The sequence below is a fragment of the Nerophis ophidion genome, linkage group LG15, assembly GCF_033978795.1.
Source record: "Nerophis ophidion isolate RoL-2023_Sa linkage group LG15, RoL_Noph_v1.0, whole genome shotgun sequence".
Lineage (NCBI taxonomy): Eukaryota > Metazoa > Chordata > Actinopteri > Syngnathiformes > Syngnathidae > Nerophis > Nerophis ophidion.
Window position 1 is genome coordinate 39035853 of NC_084625.1, and position 19731 is coordinate 39055583.

The 19731-nt window shown below is 38.4% G+C and overlaps 1 protein-coding gene across 1 annotated transcript in view; it reads left to right on the forward strand.

The window, feature by feature from the left end:
• The first annotated feature begins 1302 nt into the window (after positions 1 to 1302).
• The window catches only part of LOC133569793 (potassium voltage-gated channel subfamily H member 2-like), a 113671-nt gene continuing 95242 nt past the window's right edge, over positions 1303 to 19731 (forward strand). The window contains exon 1 of the mRNA XM_061922416.1: positions 1303 to 1900. Coding sequence (XP_061778400.1) covers positions 1825 to 1900 — 76 coding nt within the window. The 5' untranslated portion in view covers positions 1303 to 1824. The remainder of the gene's footprint in view (positions 1901 to 19731) is intronic.

Genomic DNA, 19731 nt, shown 5'->3' on the forward strand with positions numbered 1-19731 from the left:
AAACTTGCTTAAAAAGCTAAATTGCTAACGTTAGCAGGCTAACTGTTAAAATGAATCAAGCACTAAAATATATAACTGAGGTTTATGCCTTCAAAATTAGCCTTATAAAGTTAAATTGTCAATGTTAATAGGCTAATAGTTAGCATGGTCAAAGCACTAAAATATATGACTAAGGTGCATACCTGCAAAATTAGCTTTAAAAGCTAAATTGCCATTAAGGCTTACAGTTAGCAAGCGTCAGGCACTAAAATATATGACTAAGGTGTATCCCTTCAAAAGTAGCCTTAGTTAATTTGCTAATGTTTATAAGCTAACAGTTAGCATGTGTCAAGCACTGAAATACGACTGAGGTTTATACGATCAAAATTTGTTCCAAAATGTATATTGCTAAAGTTACTAGACTAACCGTTAGCTTGCAACAAGCACTAATATATTACTCTGAGGTGTATGGTTGCAAAATGAGCTTAAAAAGCTAAATTGTTAACGTTGGCAGGCTAACAGCATGTGTCAAGCACCAAAATACGACTGAGGTTTATACATTCAAAATTCGCTCAAAAATGTATATTGTTAATGTTACCAGGCTAACAGTTAGCTCACGGCAAGCACTAAAATATATGACTGAGGTGTATGCCTGCAAAATTAGCTTAACAAGCTAAATTGGTAACGTTAATAGGCTAACAGCATGTGTCAAGCACTATAAAGCACGTTAATATAACTCAAAAAGTTATATTAACAGTTATCTCGCGACAAGCAGTAAATCATGACTAAGGTGTATGCCTGCAAATTTATCTTAAAAAGCTAAATTGCTAACATTAGCAGGCTAAGTAAGCAAGTACCAAAATATACAACTTTATTGTACACTTCGGGGCGTACACCTGGAAAACTTTGCAAAAAAGTTAGCATGCTACCCCATTAGCATGGAAAGGTTTAACAAACATGGACAATTAGAAAATGTCCACAGAAATGTCAAAATTAAAAAAAAAATGGTAGCATGTGTCATAATTGAGTTGAACATTTGAAAGGGGAATATTTGAAATCGGATGAAAAATGGAAGCATTTCCTCAATCATGTTTTGATATTGAAAAATAATGAAATGATAATGATATTATTACAATATTAGCAAGCAGAACAACACAAAAATACATAGCTGTGAATAGAATTTAAAAATGTCTACTTCACTGTTTTTTTATCGACTCAATAATGATACCAGTCATTGTGTTGGAGTTGTCGATATTTGTATCGATCGACACTTTTTCCTAACAAAGTGATGGGGGGTTTTTTTTTGGTCCTTAAAAGGCAGGTGGCGTGTGGAGCTGGTGAAGGGTTAAAGAATAAGTGCACGCAGCCAATGAGGAAGAGGAGGATGAGATCCAACATCAAGGTGGATCGAGGCTTCTTTTTGGCGCGATTTAGAATTAATCGATCAGAATTAGGAAGAATGAAAACGGTTTCGTCAGTCCCAGCTTTAATGGATGGAGACAACAAGCGTGGCGCGTTCACGGACCGCCTCACAGGAGCGGTGTGTGTGCAGCATGAGAGCCGTGTGGAGCACCACTGAGAGGCGGATATATCACCTGACGGCCCCCTCCTCCCGCCACCCAACACCGGACAGAAGCGGACACCGTCGCTCCCTTTCATCTTGTCAACGGGAGGCAGTGAACGCCTCACACACCGCGCTGCGTTCAAGGGAGGGCGCAACTTTTTTTTTGCTTTCTCCTTCATCTCGACAACTCTCACCGCCGAGCTTGATTGGGGCGAACCGTCAGCTCGCTTAGTTCGCTCGGGGGACAGGAAAAAGTCCAGATAAAGTCCACTGCCGTGAAGATGCCGGTCCGTCGAGGCCATGTTGCTCCACAGAACACCTTCCTGGACACCATCATCAGGAAATTTGACAGTCAAAGTAAGTTATTATCTTCAATTGTCTTCACTTTATTAATGGATGTACACAAATAACCCCAGTGTGGCTTTAGTATCATCCACTGGCTTTATTTCTGTTTTACATGATTAAAAATCATATTTCACTGTCAATCATAACAAACAACCATACTGGCAAAAGAGCTTCTCTTTTTCAGTAATTTGTCCAAAGTGCACATCTGTTTACCTTGTTTTTTGATTATTGTAAAAAAACAACCTAATAACTCATTATTAAAAAGATAATGGAGCTTCTTTAAGTGTCCTCTCAGACTGGCATCAACATTAACAATTGTTGACATAACTGAAAATAGCCATGTCTTGGCCATTTTTGCCAGAAACATAAAAATATTAAAACTTTGTTGACATGGTTTTCTTGTAATTGAGCATTTTTTGTTAATATTCTTGTTTTTTCAGTCGTCTGATCCAAAATGATTTTATCTAAATATGGCAGGTGAATGTAAATTTTTGAATGTTATTTTTATTTGTTTTGCATTTAATTTTTTTTTTTAATAATGCACACAACGTTCTCTTCATAATGACAACAATTCTGATCTGCTCTGATATCGGATCTCGGTCCGATGTCAGTTAAATAAAAAAATAGAATCGGATGATATCGGCTTGCTTGTAAAATGTCCAACACAGTTGTGTAAAGCTGGACAGTCAGCAAAATATCTAAATGTCCTCCAATAAACAAAGCTGTTTAGGATTGTCTTGTATTTTAGTCAAGTCAACAAACGGTCAACATGGTTTTGATTGATTGATTCTAACTTTTATTAGTAGATTGCACAGTTCTTTACATATTCCGCACAATTGACCACTAAATGGTAACACCTGAATAAGTGTTTCAACTTGTTTAAGTCTGGGTCCACGTTAATCAATTCATGGTACAGGCCAGTGGTTCTCAACATTTTTTCAGTGATGTACCCCTTGTGAACATTTTTTTGATTCAAGTACCCCCTAATCAGACCGAAGCATTTCTGGTTGAAAAAAAGAGATCAAGTAAAATACAGCACTATGTCATCAGTTTCTGATTTATTCAATTGTATAACTGCACAATATTGTTCATTTGTAGTGGTCTTTCTTAAATGATTTAGAAAAAAAGATTTAAATAAATAACTAAAAACATGTTGAAAAATAAACAAGTGATTCAATTATAAATAAATATTTCTATCAATCAATCATCAATCAATGTTTATTTATATAGCCCTAAATCACAAATGTCTCAAAGGACTGTACAAACCATTACGACTACGACATCCTCAGAAGAACCCACAAAAGGGCAAGGAAAACTCACACCCAGTGGGCAGGGAGAATTCACATCCAGTGGGACGCCAGTGACAATGCTGACTATGAGAAACCTTGGAGAGGACTTCAAATGTGGGCAAACCCCCCCCCCCCCCCCCTCTAGGGGACCGAAAGCAATGGATGTCGAGCGGGTCTAACATGATACTGTGAAAGTTCAATCCATAGTGGCTCCAACACAGCCGCGAGAGTTCAGTTCAAAGTGGATCCAAGACAGCAGTGAGAGTCCCGTCCACAGGAAACCATCCCAAGCGGAGGCGGATCAGCAGCGTAGAGATGTCCCCAACCGATACACAGGCGAGCGGTCCATCCTGGGTCCCGACGAGCGGTCCGTCCTGGGTCTCGACTCTGGACAGCCAGTACTTCATCCATGGTCATCGGACCGGACCCCTCCACAAGGGAGGGGGGGACATAGGAGAAAAAAGAAAATAAGCGGCAGATCAGCTGGTCTAAAAAGGAGCTCTATTTAAAGGCTAGAGTATACAAATGAGTTTTAAGGTGAGACTTAAATGCTTCTACTGAGGTGGCGTCTCAAACTTTTACCGGGAGGGCATTCCAGAGTACTGGAGCCCGAACGGAAAACACTCTATAGCCCGCAGACTTTTTTTGGGCTTTAGGAATCACTAATAAGCCGGAGTCTTTTGAACGCAGATTTCTTGCCGGGACATATGGTACAATACAATCGGCAAGATACACATAGAAGTAATCATCCACTTAAAGTGCCCTCTTTGGGGATTGTTATAGAGATCCATCTGGATTAATGAACTTAATTCTAAACATTTCTTCACAAAAAATGAAATCTTTAAAACGTCAATATTTATGGAACATGTCCACAAAAAATCCAGCTGTCAACACTGAATATTGCATTGTTGCATTTCTTTTCACAGTTTATGAACTTACATTCGTATTTTGTTGAAGTATTATTCAATAAATATATTTAGAAAGGATTTTTGAATTGTTGCTATTTTTAGAATATTTAAAAAAAATCTCACGTACCCCTTGGCATACCTTCAAGTACCCCCAGGGGTACGCGTACCCCCATTTGAGAACCACTGGTATAGGCTACTAGGAGATAGCAGCTACACAACAGCAAAGGACACCATAGCACACAAAGTATACTTAAGTAATAATTGAAAAATATTTCAGTCTAAAACAGCATATTTGTCAATATAAACACGCATCAAGTAATTATAGTTACATATGACTTACTCATACAAAGTTTCCAAAGCAGAAGCATTTTACAAAGTGTCCAGTAACAAATGTGTCTGCATCATTCAACTTGCTGCGTCATAATCAATCAACAATTACCCCTCCACTTCAACTTAAAAATAGCATAAGTCCACTACAGATGGTTGATAATAAATAGGTTAGTGTTTTTTTTATATCTTCAGTTCTCTGTTTGACTCATTTCATTTGATCAAAGCTTTTCTAGCATGCCACTCTACAAAATAAAGTATGTTCAATTTATACTGCTCTTGTATTGGATCAGTGTTTGTGTCAGACAATACTCAAGGCTCCAATTAAAGTGTTTTTGGGACATTCTTAGTTTTCATATATTCTGTATTCTTATTTAACATAGCTGCAGTGATAATTTGCTTCTATTTTTTGGCTACAATGACAACATATATTTCATTTCACACACACTCAGATGACATGTTTTTACTTTGAAAGCTGCTTAGCGATAATGATGAATGTAACAGGAAGTATTTTCACATACATTCCTTTTAACTTGGGACATTTATTCTCCTCCGTTTCCATGTCTAATACAAAGTAGCGGACAGTTCTAACTTATATCTGTCAGTAGACGCGCTATGGAAGTGCTGAAAAACTACATGTACAACAAAGATGGCGGAGAGAAGACGCGGTCAAAGTGGAAACACATAAATACTACACTAGGAACGCCCACAAAACGACACATCCTGAAGTCAGAAAGTGGCATGAAGACGGTCTGTAAAACATAATCTATGCAACATTTTGACCAAAGAGCCACCTTTACATGTTATGTAGAGAGAATGCACAAAACTCACTCTATCAGCTGGGATCAGTGTTTAACTTAGCATTATTTCTTTCCGGCTTTAATTGGACACTCTTAGAGTGTCCAGTTACTTTTTAAAGACTCTAAAATTGAAACATGCATTACTTTAACAAATGTTGAGGCACCCTTGTGACTTTAAAAATTAATAGAAGCAACAAAATAAAGTTAATGTCCCATTTTTATTTCTAAACATTTTTGTTGTTGCTTTTCATATTTTTGTTAATTTTTCGCACAGGCAATTATGCAGACGATTGTATCATTTTATCGCAGGGGTTCTTGACATTTCTGATCTCAAATATTAACACTGATTTATTAATATTCCTCTTGATCTTAACCTTATTCAATGATTATATCTAACCTACATACTGTTTAACAGGTGTTAACCTTGTCAAATTATATAATAGCTTTATACTTTATTTAACACATAAACCAGAACATATGACGTCATGCCCAAGAAGGTAAAAATAAATATGTAAATACACTGCAAGAAGAGACTCATAAAAAACTGATGAAAAATAAATTTACATACAATTAATAATCATCCTTGTTGTGCTTAAGAAATTGATCTGTAACTTTTAGTCCCGGCTTTCTGAATTTTTGAATTTATATTGAGTCACCCAGTTGCCTGATTACTGCCATTACTGCCACAAGAGGTGAACAATTGTATTACACTTAGTAATGTTGATGTATGTAAAGTTAGTGATGAAAATGTTTTATTTTCCTGAAGGAACTCTCCTGAAGGAATCAATAAAATACTATCTATCAATCTATGTTCCCATCAGGGTTTTATGTTGCCTATTCTGATCATCCAAGAGTGAGATCAGCCGATACAATACTGATCACATGCATCAACTGTAATTTTTTTCAATGTACTTATGGTAAGTGGTATTGACAGTTTAACAGAATCAATAGGATATTTAAACGAGTTCCTTATTCTCTTTGATTGCATACACAATAACTCAACAAAAACTACTGTTTACTATTCTTTTAAATCCTTTGTTTTTTGCCCCTTAAGTCCACCTGTGTCCAGTTAATAATTCCCTGAATTTGTAAACATTAACAAAAATATTATAAATATAATGATCAAATCACTCGAGTATCGTTAATATACGGATACCATTGACACAACTGATTTCTGGATCGATCCGCCTACCTCTTACGTGTCGTGACTGACAATGCTGACACACCAACAATTGTTACAGTATATTATCCTATCTTATTATTCTACTTGTTCATTTCTTCTTCATAACTGCTTACTTCCTGCTCTGACGTGTTTCCATCTACAGTGCACTTCTTAACCTTCACTATGCACTTACTTATTCTATTGTTTCATGCTACATTAGCTTAGCCATTAGCATTCCTGCTCCTGGCTATCTCTTGGTGTTTTACATGTTTACTGTAGCCTCGTCCTCCAATGATCATACCAACGACTATAAAAATAGAACCTATTACCTTACCTCTCTGCTTGGCACTCAGTATCAAGGGTTGGAATTGGGGGTTAAATCACCAAAATTATTTTCGAGCGCGGCCACCGCTGCTGCTCACTGCTCCTCTCACCTCCCAGGGGGTGGAACAAGGGCATGGGTAAAATGCAGAGGATAATTTCACCACACCTAGTGTGTTAGTGTTACTTTAACTTTAACTTACTGTATTTCCTTGAATAGCCGCCGGGGCGCAAATTAATTTAAATCCTCTTCTAACTCCTGCGCTTATTCAAGGCATGTGGTAAAAGTAAGCAGGCGCTAATATTTTTAAAACCTCTTCTCACCCCTGCGCTTACCAATGGCATGCAGAAATAAACTGAGTGTGATGAAAAAAAAAAAAAAAAAAAAATTCTGCGGTCGCGGTGGTTGGGGACCACTGCTCTACAACATGTCATCACGCCCACCTTTACAGCTTGCTATCTGTGTGCGAGATTGCAATGCATACTTGATCAACAACCATACCTTTTACACTGATGGTTGTGTAATAAACAACTTTAACACTCTTACTAATATGCGCCACACTCTGTGAACCCACACCAAACACATTTCTGGAGAACATCGGCTCTGTAACACATTATAAACGCAACATAATAATTACCCAGAATGCAATGCATCCATGACTCTTGGCTATATTATACACACGCCCCCAACCTCGCCCACCTCAACCAACACACGGAGGGGGGGGGGGGGGGGGGGGGGGGGATTGGTGCTAGCTGGGTGTATAATATAGCCAAGAGTCATAGATGCATTGCATTCTGGGTGATTCTTATGTTGCGTTTATAATGTGTTACAGAGCCGATGTTCTCCAGAAATGTGTTTGTCAATCTTGTTTGGTGTGAGTTCACAGAGTGTGGCGCATATTAGTTAGAGTGTTAAAGTTGTTTTATATCACAACCATCAGTGTGATCTGTATGGCTGTGGAACAATACCCCTGGTTTACACATAGTAAAAGCAAAGAATAACTCCTCCGCCATTTTGGAAAAGACGGCAGAGGAAGCGTCACTCGTGACGTCACGAATTTGACCCAGCGGTAAAAGTAAACATGCGCTAATAAATTTGGGGAGCAAGTTTGGCCCGGCAGTAATTCAAGGCAGGCGCGTATTACATGTCCGGCGGCAATTCAAGGAAACACGGTCATAATGATACGCAAGATTTAGGCTGTCAATTAAATATTTAATCAATTAATTAATTAATCAGACTTTAATATTATGATAAAGCATTATTAATCAAAGTGAATAACTCTCTTTAATGATTTAAATTAACCTAAAAAGCTATTTGGACACAAATGCAATTTTTTTGTCAGAATGTCATACATAAACATTTTATTTTACTAAGTCTACGTAATGTATTTGCTATTACTTATTAATTATTGGGAACAGTGTTATCAGCCTGTGGGCTAAAAATAAATACAATATCAGCCTGAGGGGATTGGTGCTTGTCATTGGCATTAATCGGGAAAGGTGATCAAATGCTTTTTCATGAAATTTGACGTATACTATATATCTATGCTTCTAAATGTTTAATGGTGCCCTTGGGCATGGAATTGTAGGGTTTCTTTATTGCAAAAATGTGACCAGGTTGAACTCCACGCTCATTTCATCCTGCAGGTGTTATCTTTGATGCAAATCATTCATGCTTTTTTCCACATGTGATTGTGTGAGCTGACTTCAAACGAGCCTTGGTGGTCAACAACACCTTTCCTCTGGAAATACACCCCAGGGTGTGACGCAGATGATGATGATGATGGGGTGATAGTGGTGTTGTAGCAGCTCGGGTTGCCAGGTTTTGCTTGCATGATCACTGCCTTCAATCAGGTTTAGTAAAGTTAGGGGTTTTGGTGGAAAATATGTTGAGAATATATATACTGAGATCCAACACATGATAATACTACTCATATTTGACACTATCAGAGTTTTTTTTTTTAAATAAATTGGAGCTCTAACTGAATTCATAAGAGAGACCAAACTGTTAAAACAGTTTTCAGCAGCGGTGTTCTTATCCAATATTGATATCGGTTCAATATCAGCAAAAACATGCATGTGATGTATGCTTGCATTTGTACACGCAGTCCTGCAGCGTGTTTACTTGTGCAAAACTGGACATGGTTGGTCTTTTCTTGTATTTTAGTCAAGTGAAGGTAAACGTGGTAGGCTATTGGCTACTTGGAGTTTGCAGCTACACAACAGCAACGCACACAATATTGCACAAGCTAGACATATGTAATAAATGGCCTTCATGGAAAAACAGTGTGTGTCAATAAAAACAAGTATCAAATACTTGTAGCGTATCAGAAAGTAAGCTATAACAAACGTGTCCGCGTCATTCAATTTATTGAGCTAAACTTCATGAATTATTGTGACCAATAGGTGTCGCCAAAGAACAATCACCACTCCACTTCAACTCAAAGACATCATAAGTCTATTCCAGATTTTATACCTAACATTGTTCCCTGTTAAATTAATTTCACTTGGTCAAAAATTTTCCAACATTCCACACTACAAAATAAGAGTATGCATGATCCCTGCTGATATTGTATTGGACCGGATTAATGTCGGTATTGACAAATACTTAAGGCGCCAATTTCAGTATCAAATCGGAAGTAAACATGCTATACCGGCACACTCCTACTTTTCTGTATGAGGAAGTGCAGCTGTAATAATAACCAGTCATTAGTACACGTAGGTCCAAAATGTCAGAACAAGACATGAATCGTACTGAAACTGAATACATTTTTCCCATTGGAATAATAACATTCCAATAAATTTGTCAGAGTTATTTGGTGACAAACCCCAAGATGCAGAGATGGAGGCAGGCATGGAATGAGAAAACATGATTTAATTAAATACTAAGACAAAAATAAAACCAAAAGGGTACAAACACAAAGCGGGCACGAGGCGGATAATCAAACAAAAGGAGCTAGCCTGGGAGCTAGAAAATAACAAACAGGAGCTTAGCGTGGAAGCTAGCGGGTAGCGAACTGGCAAACAGAAGTCATACTTGTATAATGAAAAATAAAACGGAAGCAGGGAACAAAAAACAGTAAGCTACAAACATCGACTGAATATAGCTTACCGCTCCACTGCTAGGACAGGGTACAACACGACAGGAGCGATAACACATCACAAGAGCGACTAGACGTGACATTGACAAGACAATACAATGATCCAGCCACTGACACAAGACAAAGCAGGTACAAATAGGTGCAGGCTGATTGGCAAGAGGTGTGGCCTGGTGCCAATCAGCCGCAGCTGAGGAGGAACACAGCACTCAGGGAACAAGACAGGAAGCTGACAAAATAAGAGCACTAGACAGGAACTAAGGACAGGAAATACTAAACACAGAGGAAACAGACAAATGCAGAGGAAAAAAAATAAAACATAGACAAATTGTCAGGGTAAAGCCTGACAGAATTAGTCCCACACAAAACACATAATGATAGTTTTACATGCAGAAAACAATGCAAAATTGCTGCAACTCACAACTTTCTTGGGTCAAATGATTGTTATATTCAATAGAAAAAGTGCAGACACTGAATTTTGATTCTTGGTTTAGACCAAAAGAGACGTTGCTATGTGCAATCTTTGGCCAACATTGGCCACCTGCTGTGTTGGCAGGTGTACCTAACGAGGTGTCCGATGAGCAGAAAGGTGAATAAAGGTTGAAGATAAATCTTGAATAACCTCTGGTGACTCCACAAAGGTGAACATATTCTACTGCTTTACGGTACATGTCGTTCCGTCGTGTGCATTTCTAAAACGAGCAGATTTACCCGAGTTCCAACGAGTGGCAGGTTTCACCCTTTATGTCCGACAGAGCTGATTATTTATGAGTACCTGCAGCTGAGAGGTTGATAAGCACACATCAGTGCTTCTCCAAATGTCTCAGTGGCTCATTTATTTCCCAAGAGTGCATCTTTTAGTTTAGCTAACCAAGCATGCTAACGGCGATGGAAGAGCCTTTTTAAAGGTCGAGAGGTTGATGAAGAGTGGGAGATGAAGACTTTCTACTGTCAGCATCTTGTCTCAGAATTCTACTGCAGCTTTGACAACAGTTATCTGGTTGACTCCTACATCAGTCCCACCAGGATTTCACAGATATTGCGGCCTAAAATGCCTGAATCTGTGGTAGCTTTTTCAGAAAGTTGTGGAAAAAGTTGCAATGTTATAACTGATAACACTCAAGCAGCTTGTGATATTTGTTATTAATGTTTTGAAAGTTCCTTGTCACCTTATCTCAAAAAGCACACCATTTCAAAACATGTAACTTATGGCACTCAGCATCAAGGGTTGGAATTGGGGGTTAATCCACCAAAAATGATTCCCAGGCGTGGCACCGCTGCTGCCCACTGCTCCCCTCACCTCCTAGAGGGTGATCAAGGGTGATGGGTCAAATGCAGAGAATAATTTCGCGACACCAAGAGTGTGTGTGACAATCATTGGTACTTTAACTTTAACTTTAAACAGTATTGACGTTTTACTTGTTTTATACCACACAGACACTCTAGATCAGGGGTGTCAAAGTCAAATACAGAGTGGGCCAACATTTTTAACCGCGGGCCAAGGTTGAACAAATTAACCTTTTAATAGGGACACAAACAAGTTTTGCATTAAATATTGAACAAGCAAGGCTTATATAACTTTAGTGAGATGCAAAATCCAATTTCAAATAATAAAAATAATAGTTAAAAAAATATCAATGGCATATCAAATAACATTTAAATACAAATGTTATGCCTTTTTTTCTATTTGCAATCTTCTGAGGTAAATATCAATTTTTTTCCACAGGCTAATAATACATTTGAAAATAAAATAACAATAATGAATGAACCAAACATTCAAGCCTTGAAGAGAAAACGCATGAATAAAACGTTAATTATTGGTCAGTTTGCTGGAAGTTTCCTGGAAGAGTTAGTGCTGCAAGGGGTTCTGGGTATTTGTTCCGGTGTGTTACGGTGCGGATGTTCACCTGAAATGTGTTTGTCATTCTTGTTCGGTATGGGTTCACAGTGTGGCGCATATTTGTAACAGTGCTAAAGTTGTTTATACGGCCACCCTCAATGTGACCTGTACTGCTGTTGACCAAGTATGGTTTGCATTCACTTGTGCGTGGATGTGTGTGTGTGTAAAAGCCACAAATATTATGTGACGCGCTGTTAGTATGGAGGAAAAGTGGACGTGACGACAGGTTGTAGAGAACGCTAAAGGCAGTGCCTTAAATGCACGCCCCCAACATTGTTGTCCTGGTGGAAATCGGTAGAAATTCGGGAGGGGCACTGAAATTCGGCAGTCTACCGGGAAAATTAGGAGGGTTGGCAAGTATGAGTATTAGTGGTGAATGCGGTGTTACAGCGGCACCGACGGTGTATAACACCGGCGGGCCAGCTCTAATGCTAAATTGATATTGCCTCAAGGGCCAAATGAAATTACATGGCGGGCCAGATTTGGCCCGCGGGCCAGAGTTTGACACCCATGCTCTAGATGGCAATAAAAGCACACACTTAGAGCTCATTGTCAAATGACCCATCCATCCATTTTCTACCACTTATTCCCTTTTGGGGTCGCGGGGGGCGCTGGGGCCTATCTCAGCTACAATCGGGTGGAAGGCGGGGTACACCCTGCACAAGTCGCCACCTCATCGCAGGGCCTTGTCAAATGACTGTATTGTTTTAATTCATTATAACACATAGTAATAATTACCTATAATTACAGAAAGAAACACCACCACAGGCTTCCTTATTGTCCACGCTGTCATTCACAAGTTGCAGACATTTTCCTTGTATGTTTTACACTTTAAAAGTGTTTGTCTATCATAAACATTTATTTATGTTCCAACACATTTACCCCACATTGTTAAGGGCATTTGTGAACAGATTAATTTCAGTTAGTAGCACTTAAACATCTCTAACACGTAAACGCTGCGTCTTTGCTAGGTCAGCAGTGGAAATGAACATCTGTTCTTGTTTTACCCTAGATCGGGGGTCAGCAACCCACGGCGCTAGAGTGACATTCGGCTCTTTAGATCCACCGGAGTGGCTCCGTGGAGCTATTTCAGTGATGTGTGGAAATGGAAAAAGATGACGAAAATAAATATATGTGTTGTTATGATATATTTTCTGTAGGAGAACAAACATGACACAAACTTTCCTAATTGTTAGAAATCCCACTGTTTATGTTATACATGCTTCACTGATGAGAAGATTTGGCAAGCACCGGTTTGTCCTACTAATTTCAGCGATCCTTGAACCAGGGCTGGGCGATATAACCATATACACGATAAATCCGGGTTTGTCTCTGTGCGATATAGAAAATGGTTTGGCTTCAAGTGGGACTATGTCAAATAGACAACCGTAATTTGTCAAGTGTGGGGCAAAAGCTTTGCTATAATAAATAGCATTACTGCTAATATGTAGCATTATTCGAAAAGTCACTCGCTAGTAGGGATGCGCGGATAAGCAATTATATCATCCGCAACCGCATCACCAAAGTCGTCATCCACCCGCCGTTCACCCGAACCAACATTTTATCAGAACCACAACCTCACGCTGAAATACATCAGAGGTCGGCCACCTTTACCACTCAAGGAGCTATTTAAACCCGTTTCACAGAGTAAAGAAGACAATGGGAGCCGCTAACCTTTTCGCAAACATCCAATGGTGTTCATCCTGATGACAAGAATAAGGGCGTGCTGTGAAGCCATTGCCTTTAACACCTTCAACAACACGTACAAACCGATTGTTAGTTAACAAAATGTTGTATGCAGCTTCCGCAATCACACGTACAAGATTGAAAGGCATACTGGGTGATACAGAATACACTGATGGTTGTGATATAAACAATTTTAACACTCTGACTAATATGCGCCACGCTGTGAAGCTACACCAAACAAGAATGACAAACACATTTCGGGAGAATATCCTCACAGTAACACAACAAAAACGCAACACAACAAATACCCAGAATCCTTTGCATCCGTGATGTGCTGAATATATTTAACACCCCCGCGCCCCCAACCCCACCCACTTTACCGACGCACGGGGTGGGGGGTTGGCGGGGTTTGCTGCTAGCGGGGTGTAAAAAATAGTCAGGGGTGTCATGGATGCAAAGGATTCTGGGTATTTTTTGTGTTGCGTTTATGTTGTGTTACTGGGAGGATTTCTCCCGAAATGTGTTTCTCATTCTTGTGTGGTGTGGCTTCACAGCCTGGCGCATATTACTAAGAGTGTTAAAATGGTTTATATCACAACCATTAGTGTACACTGTGTCACCCAGTATGCCTTGCAGTCGTGTGCGTGTGTCTGCTGAAGCCACACACAACATGATGCTGGACTGACAAGCAGAGCGTACATGCTGTAGAACAGTGGTCCCCAACCACCGGGCCGTGGCCTGACTGGTACCGCGCAGTAGAATAATTTTTTATTAAAAAAAACAAAAAAAACACAATATACACTTACAATTAGTGCACCAACCACAAAAACCTCCCCTTTTCATGACAAAAATGTCCCTTTTTCATGACAAAGAAGAAAAAAAAAAAAAGAAAAAAAAAGGACAAACCCTCTGAGAAGCCTCCATTTTAATAATGATTTCCAACGTAGCAAAAATGTGTAAAATAAAAATTTAAATACGACATTTCTGTCAACGAAGATTTGCGTCAGCCTGTGATAGTAGGCTAATATAGCTCATATAGACACTTACATCATGTGTTTCCTTCATTATAACACTTATATACAGCTTTTAATTTTTTGCAGGTCCAGACATATTTTTGTTCTGTATTTTTGGTCCAATATGGCACATTCAACATTTTGGGTTGCCGACCCCTGGCCTACACAAATAAATGTTCAATAAATAATATGAATACATTTCAACTAGGAAGTAAATGTTGATATACTATTTTACCCAGAAGGCTTAGCGCCGCAGACAAGAACGGGAAGCAGGATGATGTTATTTGTGTTGTTTTGATCAGTAAGGAGTATCTATCCATACATTCCATCCATTTTCTATCGCTTGTCCCTTTTAGGATCGCGGGGGGTGCTTGTATATGATATATTGTTACATGTTGTTTCTGTTTCTTCTACACAAAAAACAAACATAAATTTTGATTAGACAGTTGATTAGACAGTTGATTAGACGTGCGCGTTTGTGCGCTGCTCAAGGACAAAATTCTACTGGCGAAAATGTTTTTTATAATATAACACATTATAAAAATAGTACATTTTTTTATTTAACATTAAAATACAATGCATTTCCAACAAGCACATGTTATTTTTATGAATGCATTCATGTATTATAAAACATGTTTTATTTTTCATTAATACACAATACATCCATAAAATGTACCTGTTTTATTTAAGAATAATAAACAATACATTTACAACAAGCACATGTACAAACCCCGTTTCCATATGAGTTGGGAAATTGTGTTAGATGTAAATATAAACTGAATACAATGATTTGCAAATCCTTTTCAACCCATATTCAGTTGAATGCACTACAAAGACAAGATATTTGATGTTCAAACTCATAAACTTTTTTTTTTTTTGCAAACAATAATTAACTTAGAATTTCATGACTGCAACATGTGCCAAAGTAGTTGGGAAAGGGCATGTTCACCACTGTGTTACATCACATTTTCTTTTAACAACACTCAATAAACTTTTGGGACCTGAGGAAACTAATTGTTGAAGCTTTTGAAGTGGAATTCTTCCCCATTCTTGTTTTATGTAGCTCTTTAGTCGTTCAAGAGTCCGGGGTCCCCGCTGTCGTATTTTACGCTTCACAATGCACCACTCATTTTGCATGGGTGACAGGTCTGGACTGCAGGCGGGCCAGGAAAGTACCCACACTCTTTTACTACAAACCCACACTGTTGTAATTGGTGGCTTGGCATTGTTTTGCTGAAATAAGCAGGGGCGTCCATGATAACGTTGCTTGGATGACAACATATGTTGCTCCAAAACCTGTATGGACCATTCAGCATTGATGGTGCCTTCACAGATGTGGAAGTTACCCATGCCTTGGGCACTAATACCCCCCCATACCATCACAAAAGCTGGCTTTTGAACTTTGCGCCTATGACAATCAGGATGGTTCTTTTCCTCTTTTTTTCGGGGGACTCCACGTCCACAGTTTCCAAATAAAATTTGAAATGTGGACTCGTCAGACCACAGGACACTTTTCCACTTTGCATTAGTCCATCTTAGATGAGTCCGGGCCCAGCCAAGCCGATGGCGTTCCTGGGTGTTGTTAATAAATGGCTTTTGCTTTGCATAGTAGAGTTTTAACTTGCACTTAAAGATGTAGCGACCAACTGTAGTTACTGACAGTGATTTTCTGAAGTGTTCCTGAGCCCATGTAGTGATATCCTTTACACACTGATGTCTGTTTTTTATGCAGTACCGGCTGAGGGATCAAAGGTCCGTAATATCATTGCTTACATGCAGAGATTTCTCCAGATTCTCTGAACCTTGTGATGATTTTACAGACCGTAGATGGTAAAATCCCTAAATTCCTTGCAATAGCTTGTTGAGAAATGTTGTTCTAAAACTGTTCGACAATTTGCTTACAAATTGGTGACCCTCGCCCTATCCTTGTTTGTGAATTACTTAGCATGTCATGAAACCTGCTTTTATACCCAATCATGGCACCCACCTGTTCCCAATTAGCCTGCAAACTTGTGGGATGTTCCAAAAGAATGTTTGATGAGCATTCCTCAACTTTATCAGTATTTATTGCCACCTTTCCCAACTTCTTTGTTACGTGTTGCTGGCATCAAATTCTAAAGTTAATGATTATTTGCAAAATGTTTATCACTTTGAACATCAAATATGTTGTCTTTGTAGCATATCCAACCGAATATGGGTTGAAAAGGATTTGCAAATCATTGTATTCCGTTTATATTTACATCCAACACAATTTCCCAACTCATATAGAAACGGGGTTTGTACCTTTTATGAATGCATTAGTGCAATATAAAACATGTTTTATTTTTGAATAACACACAATACATCCATATAGAGTACTAATAAAAAGTATTTTTTATGTTAGCTATGACTGTGCCCCATAAATGTTGCCTAGCAACAACAATGCAAATATGACCTAAAAAAGAGTCCAAGGAATTTTGCTGCTGCCATCTTGTAAATTGTATATTTGTTGTATAGTTATCCTCAATAATACTTAATAAATGATTTTGAGGTGAAATAGAAATAAAACACATATTAGACAGTAGGAGAGAGCCCTGTAGTTTTCTGATGTGTGTTACTTTTATCCATGGCTTAGCAGCAGCAGCTGAGATGTTTCAAAACGAAGTGTGGTAGCTTTTTGCTTGTTGATGTCTTCTTATCAACTCGCTGGCTGAGTGAACTTCATCCAGGCGACAGTCACAAGCAGGGGGATTTTGTTTTATTATTTGTGATGGAAGCCATTACAGGTGGGGAATGATTCAGGAGGGAGAAAAAAAAACAATCTCCACGCTTGGGCGAACATGGCAGACTAATTTATTTCCAATGTGGTGTAGTGCTTTTGAAATGATGTCTTCAGATCACACACTGTAATGTCTAGTAGTCAACCTTGGAGGGGCCGGAAAAGTGTCTTTATTGGTGTCAACTCCTGATGACACATAAGTATTGGTACACTTGGCTGAGCTATACAGCGTTACATAGTAACGGGCACTCACTCATTTGCAGATATTTGTTTAAAAAGTAAAAAAAAAAGTTGTAGTTAAATTGGTTTCTTTGAAAAACCTGTATTTTGAAACACCGACGTCCGTTGAAATGAACTAAAATCAATTTAATCGATGCATTGCCCCCAAAACAGCACAATTGTAACATTGTAATAGACCTTTTGAAAATAAAAACAAACTTGTAGAGCAAGTGTAGGGAACCTATGGCTCCAGAGCCAGATGCGGCTCTTTTGATGACTGAGTCTGGCTCTCAGATAAATCTTAGCTGACACTGCTTAACACAATAAGTAATTAATAATTCCGCCGGTAATCACAGTGTTAAAAATAACGTTCAAATTATAAAAAATTCTCATGCACTTTTGTCCAACCAACCATTTTCTATCGCACCTGTTCAAGAAGTCGCTTTAATTGTAAGAAGTATAATATTTATTTTTGGTTAGCTTTAGAATAACAATGTTATTATCTTGGGGACTGCGTGGCGAAGTTGGGACAGTGCCTGTGCTAGCAATCTGAGGGTTACTGGTTCAATCCCCAGCTTCTACTATCTTAGTCACATCCGTTGTGTCCTTGAGCAAGACATTTCACCCTTGCTCCTGATGGGTCCTGGTTAGCGCCTTGCATGGCAGCTCCCGCCATCAGTGTGTGAATTTGTTTGTGAATGGGTGAATGTGGAAATAGTGTCAAAGCGCTTTGGGCTCCTTAAAAAGGGGTAGAAAAGCGCTATACAAATACAACCATTTACCATTTTTTTTTTTTACCATTTTTAAAAAGAATAAGAAACTTATTACACTGTAAAAATGTTGGTCTTAAAAATACACGCATTTAGTTGTATTCAGTGTTAAAAAAAAGATTATATGGCTTTCACAGAAATACATTTTGAAATATTTGGCTTTCATGGCTCTCTCAGCCAAAAAGGTTCCCGACCCCTGTTGTAGATAATACATATTGTATAAAAACAGGACAATGGAATATTGTACAAACAAGTACAGGAGGTTTATGAAGTACCAGTAATGTAATAATAGGAGCAGTGTTATTTTGACCGCAGGTTTAAATTTAGTTTTAGTCATAGTATTTTGACGAAAATGTAGGGGTGTAACGGTACACAAAAATTTCGGTTCGGTACGTACCTCGGTTTAGAAGCAATGTGTAAAAAAGCGCTCAAAAGAATCAAGTATGCTGATCCCAGCAGGAAAGAAGTATAAATCAAGCAGGTCAAGGGTACTGTTAAATATGGCCTGTCAGGATCAAGATGTCTATTGGATTATTAGACAGACATGAGGTCAAAGTGCTTTTGCATTGAGATTATTGATGTGTTTGCTGGAGGGAAATCAATAAGCAGAGTGATGCTTTCATGATAATTTTAGGACAGCATAACAGACAAAAAGAAAAATAATGTATGAGAAAATGACTTTGTGCTCTAACAGGATGACAAAATGTACTCTTGTCGGAGTACAGTTTGCAGCTAAAGTAACAACCATACCTTCTTGGGTGTCAACGATTTTGTAAAAAAAAAAAAAAAAAAGTTTAAATAGAACAACATTCAGACATGAACAATCCCAAACACGTCCGTCAAAAGTTGTATGCCTCAAAAATCACAAATAACTTTATCAGTAACGAATAACTCGGGATAAATTGAAAGCGTAGCATTGAGTTTTGAGAGGTTCTCCTTCCCCTCAGAAGCAACACTGACACGAGAACAGTTTGGAATTAAACAATAGATTTTCATGACAAAAAGACAGCAATTTGCAGGAATTTTTTTTCTAAAGGACAAAAGCAAAAGCAATTACAGTTTTTTTCCGAACCATAGGCCGCTACTTTTTCCACACAAGCTTTCGAACCCTGCGGCTTATACCAAAGTGTGACTAATCTATGAATTTTTCTTCGCTAATGCTAAATAACGGTTAAGCAAAGAAATGATCTACTCTGAGAAACTGTTCAAAGTGTTTACTAAGTACAAGAAGGAAGAATCTGGATAGACATCTTGAACCTTATTAAAAAATAATATCCGTCTTATAAAGGATGAATACAGACATCAATGACTTTTTTTTGTTTTGTTTGATCAGCCGTTTTACTGCCTTATTACAGGCACCCTTTGTAGTTAAGGTATGTGAAGCCTTTACAAAAACTTTCTATGTAAATACTTCATTTCACAACTATATATCTGCAGCTTGTGGATAATGTATGAAAATGTCTTTTTTTCCTTCTATGATTTAGGGGGTGCGGCTTATACTATGGATTGGGAAAAAAGGCAACAATAAGGTTAAAGGTTAGATTTTGGTAAAACGAAATGAAAACACAACAACACCCCCCTACCAAAACAAA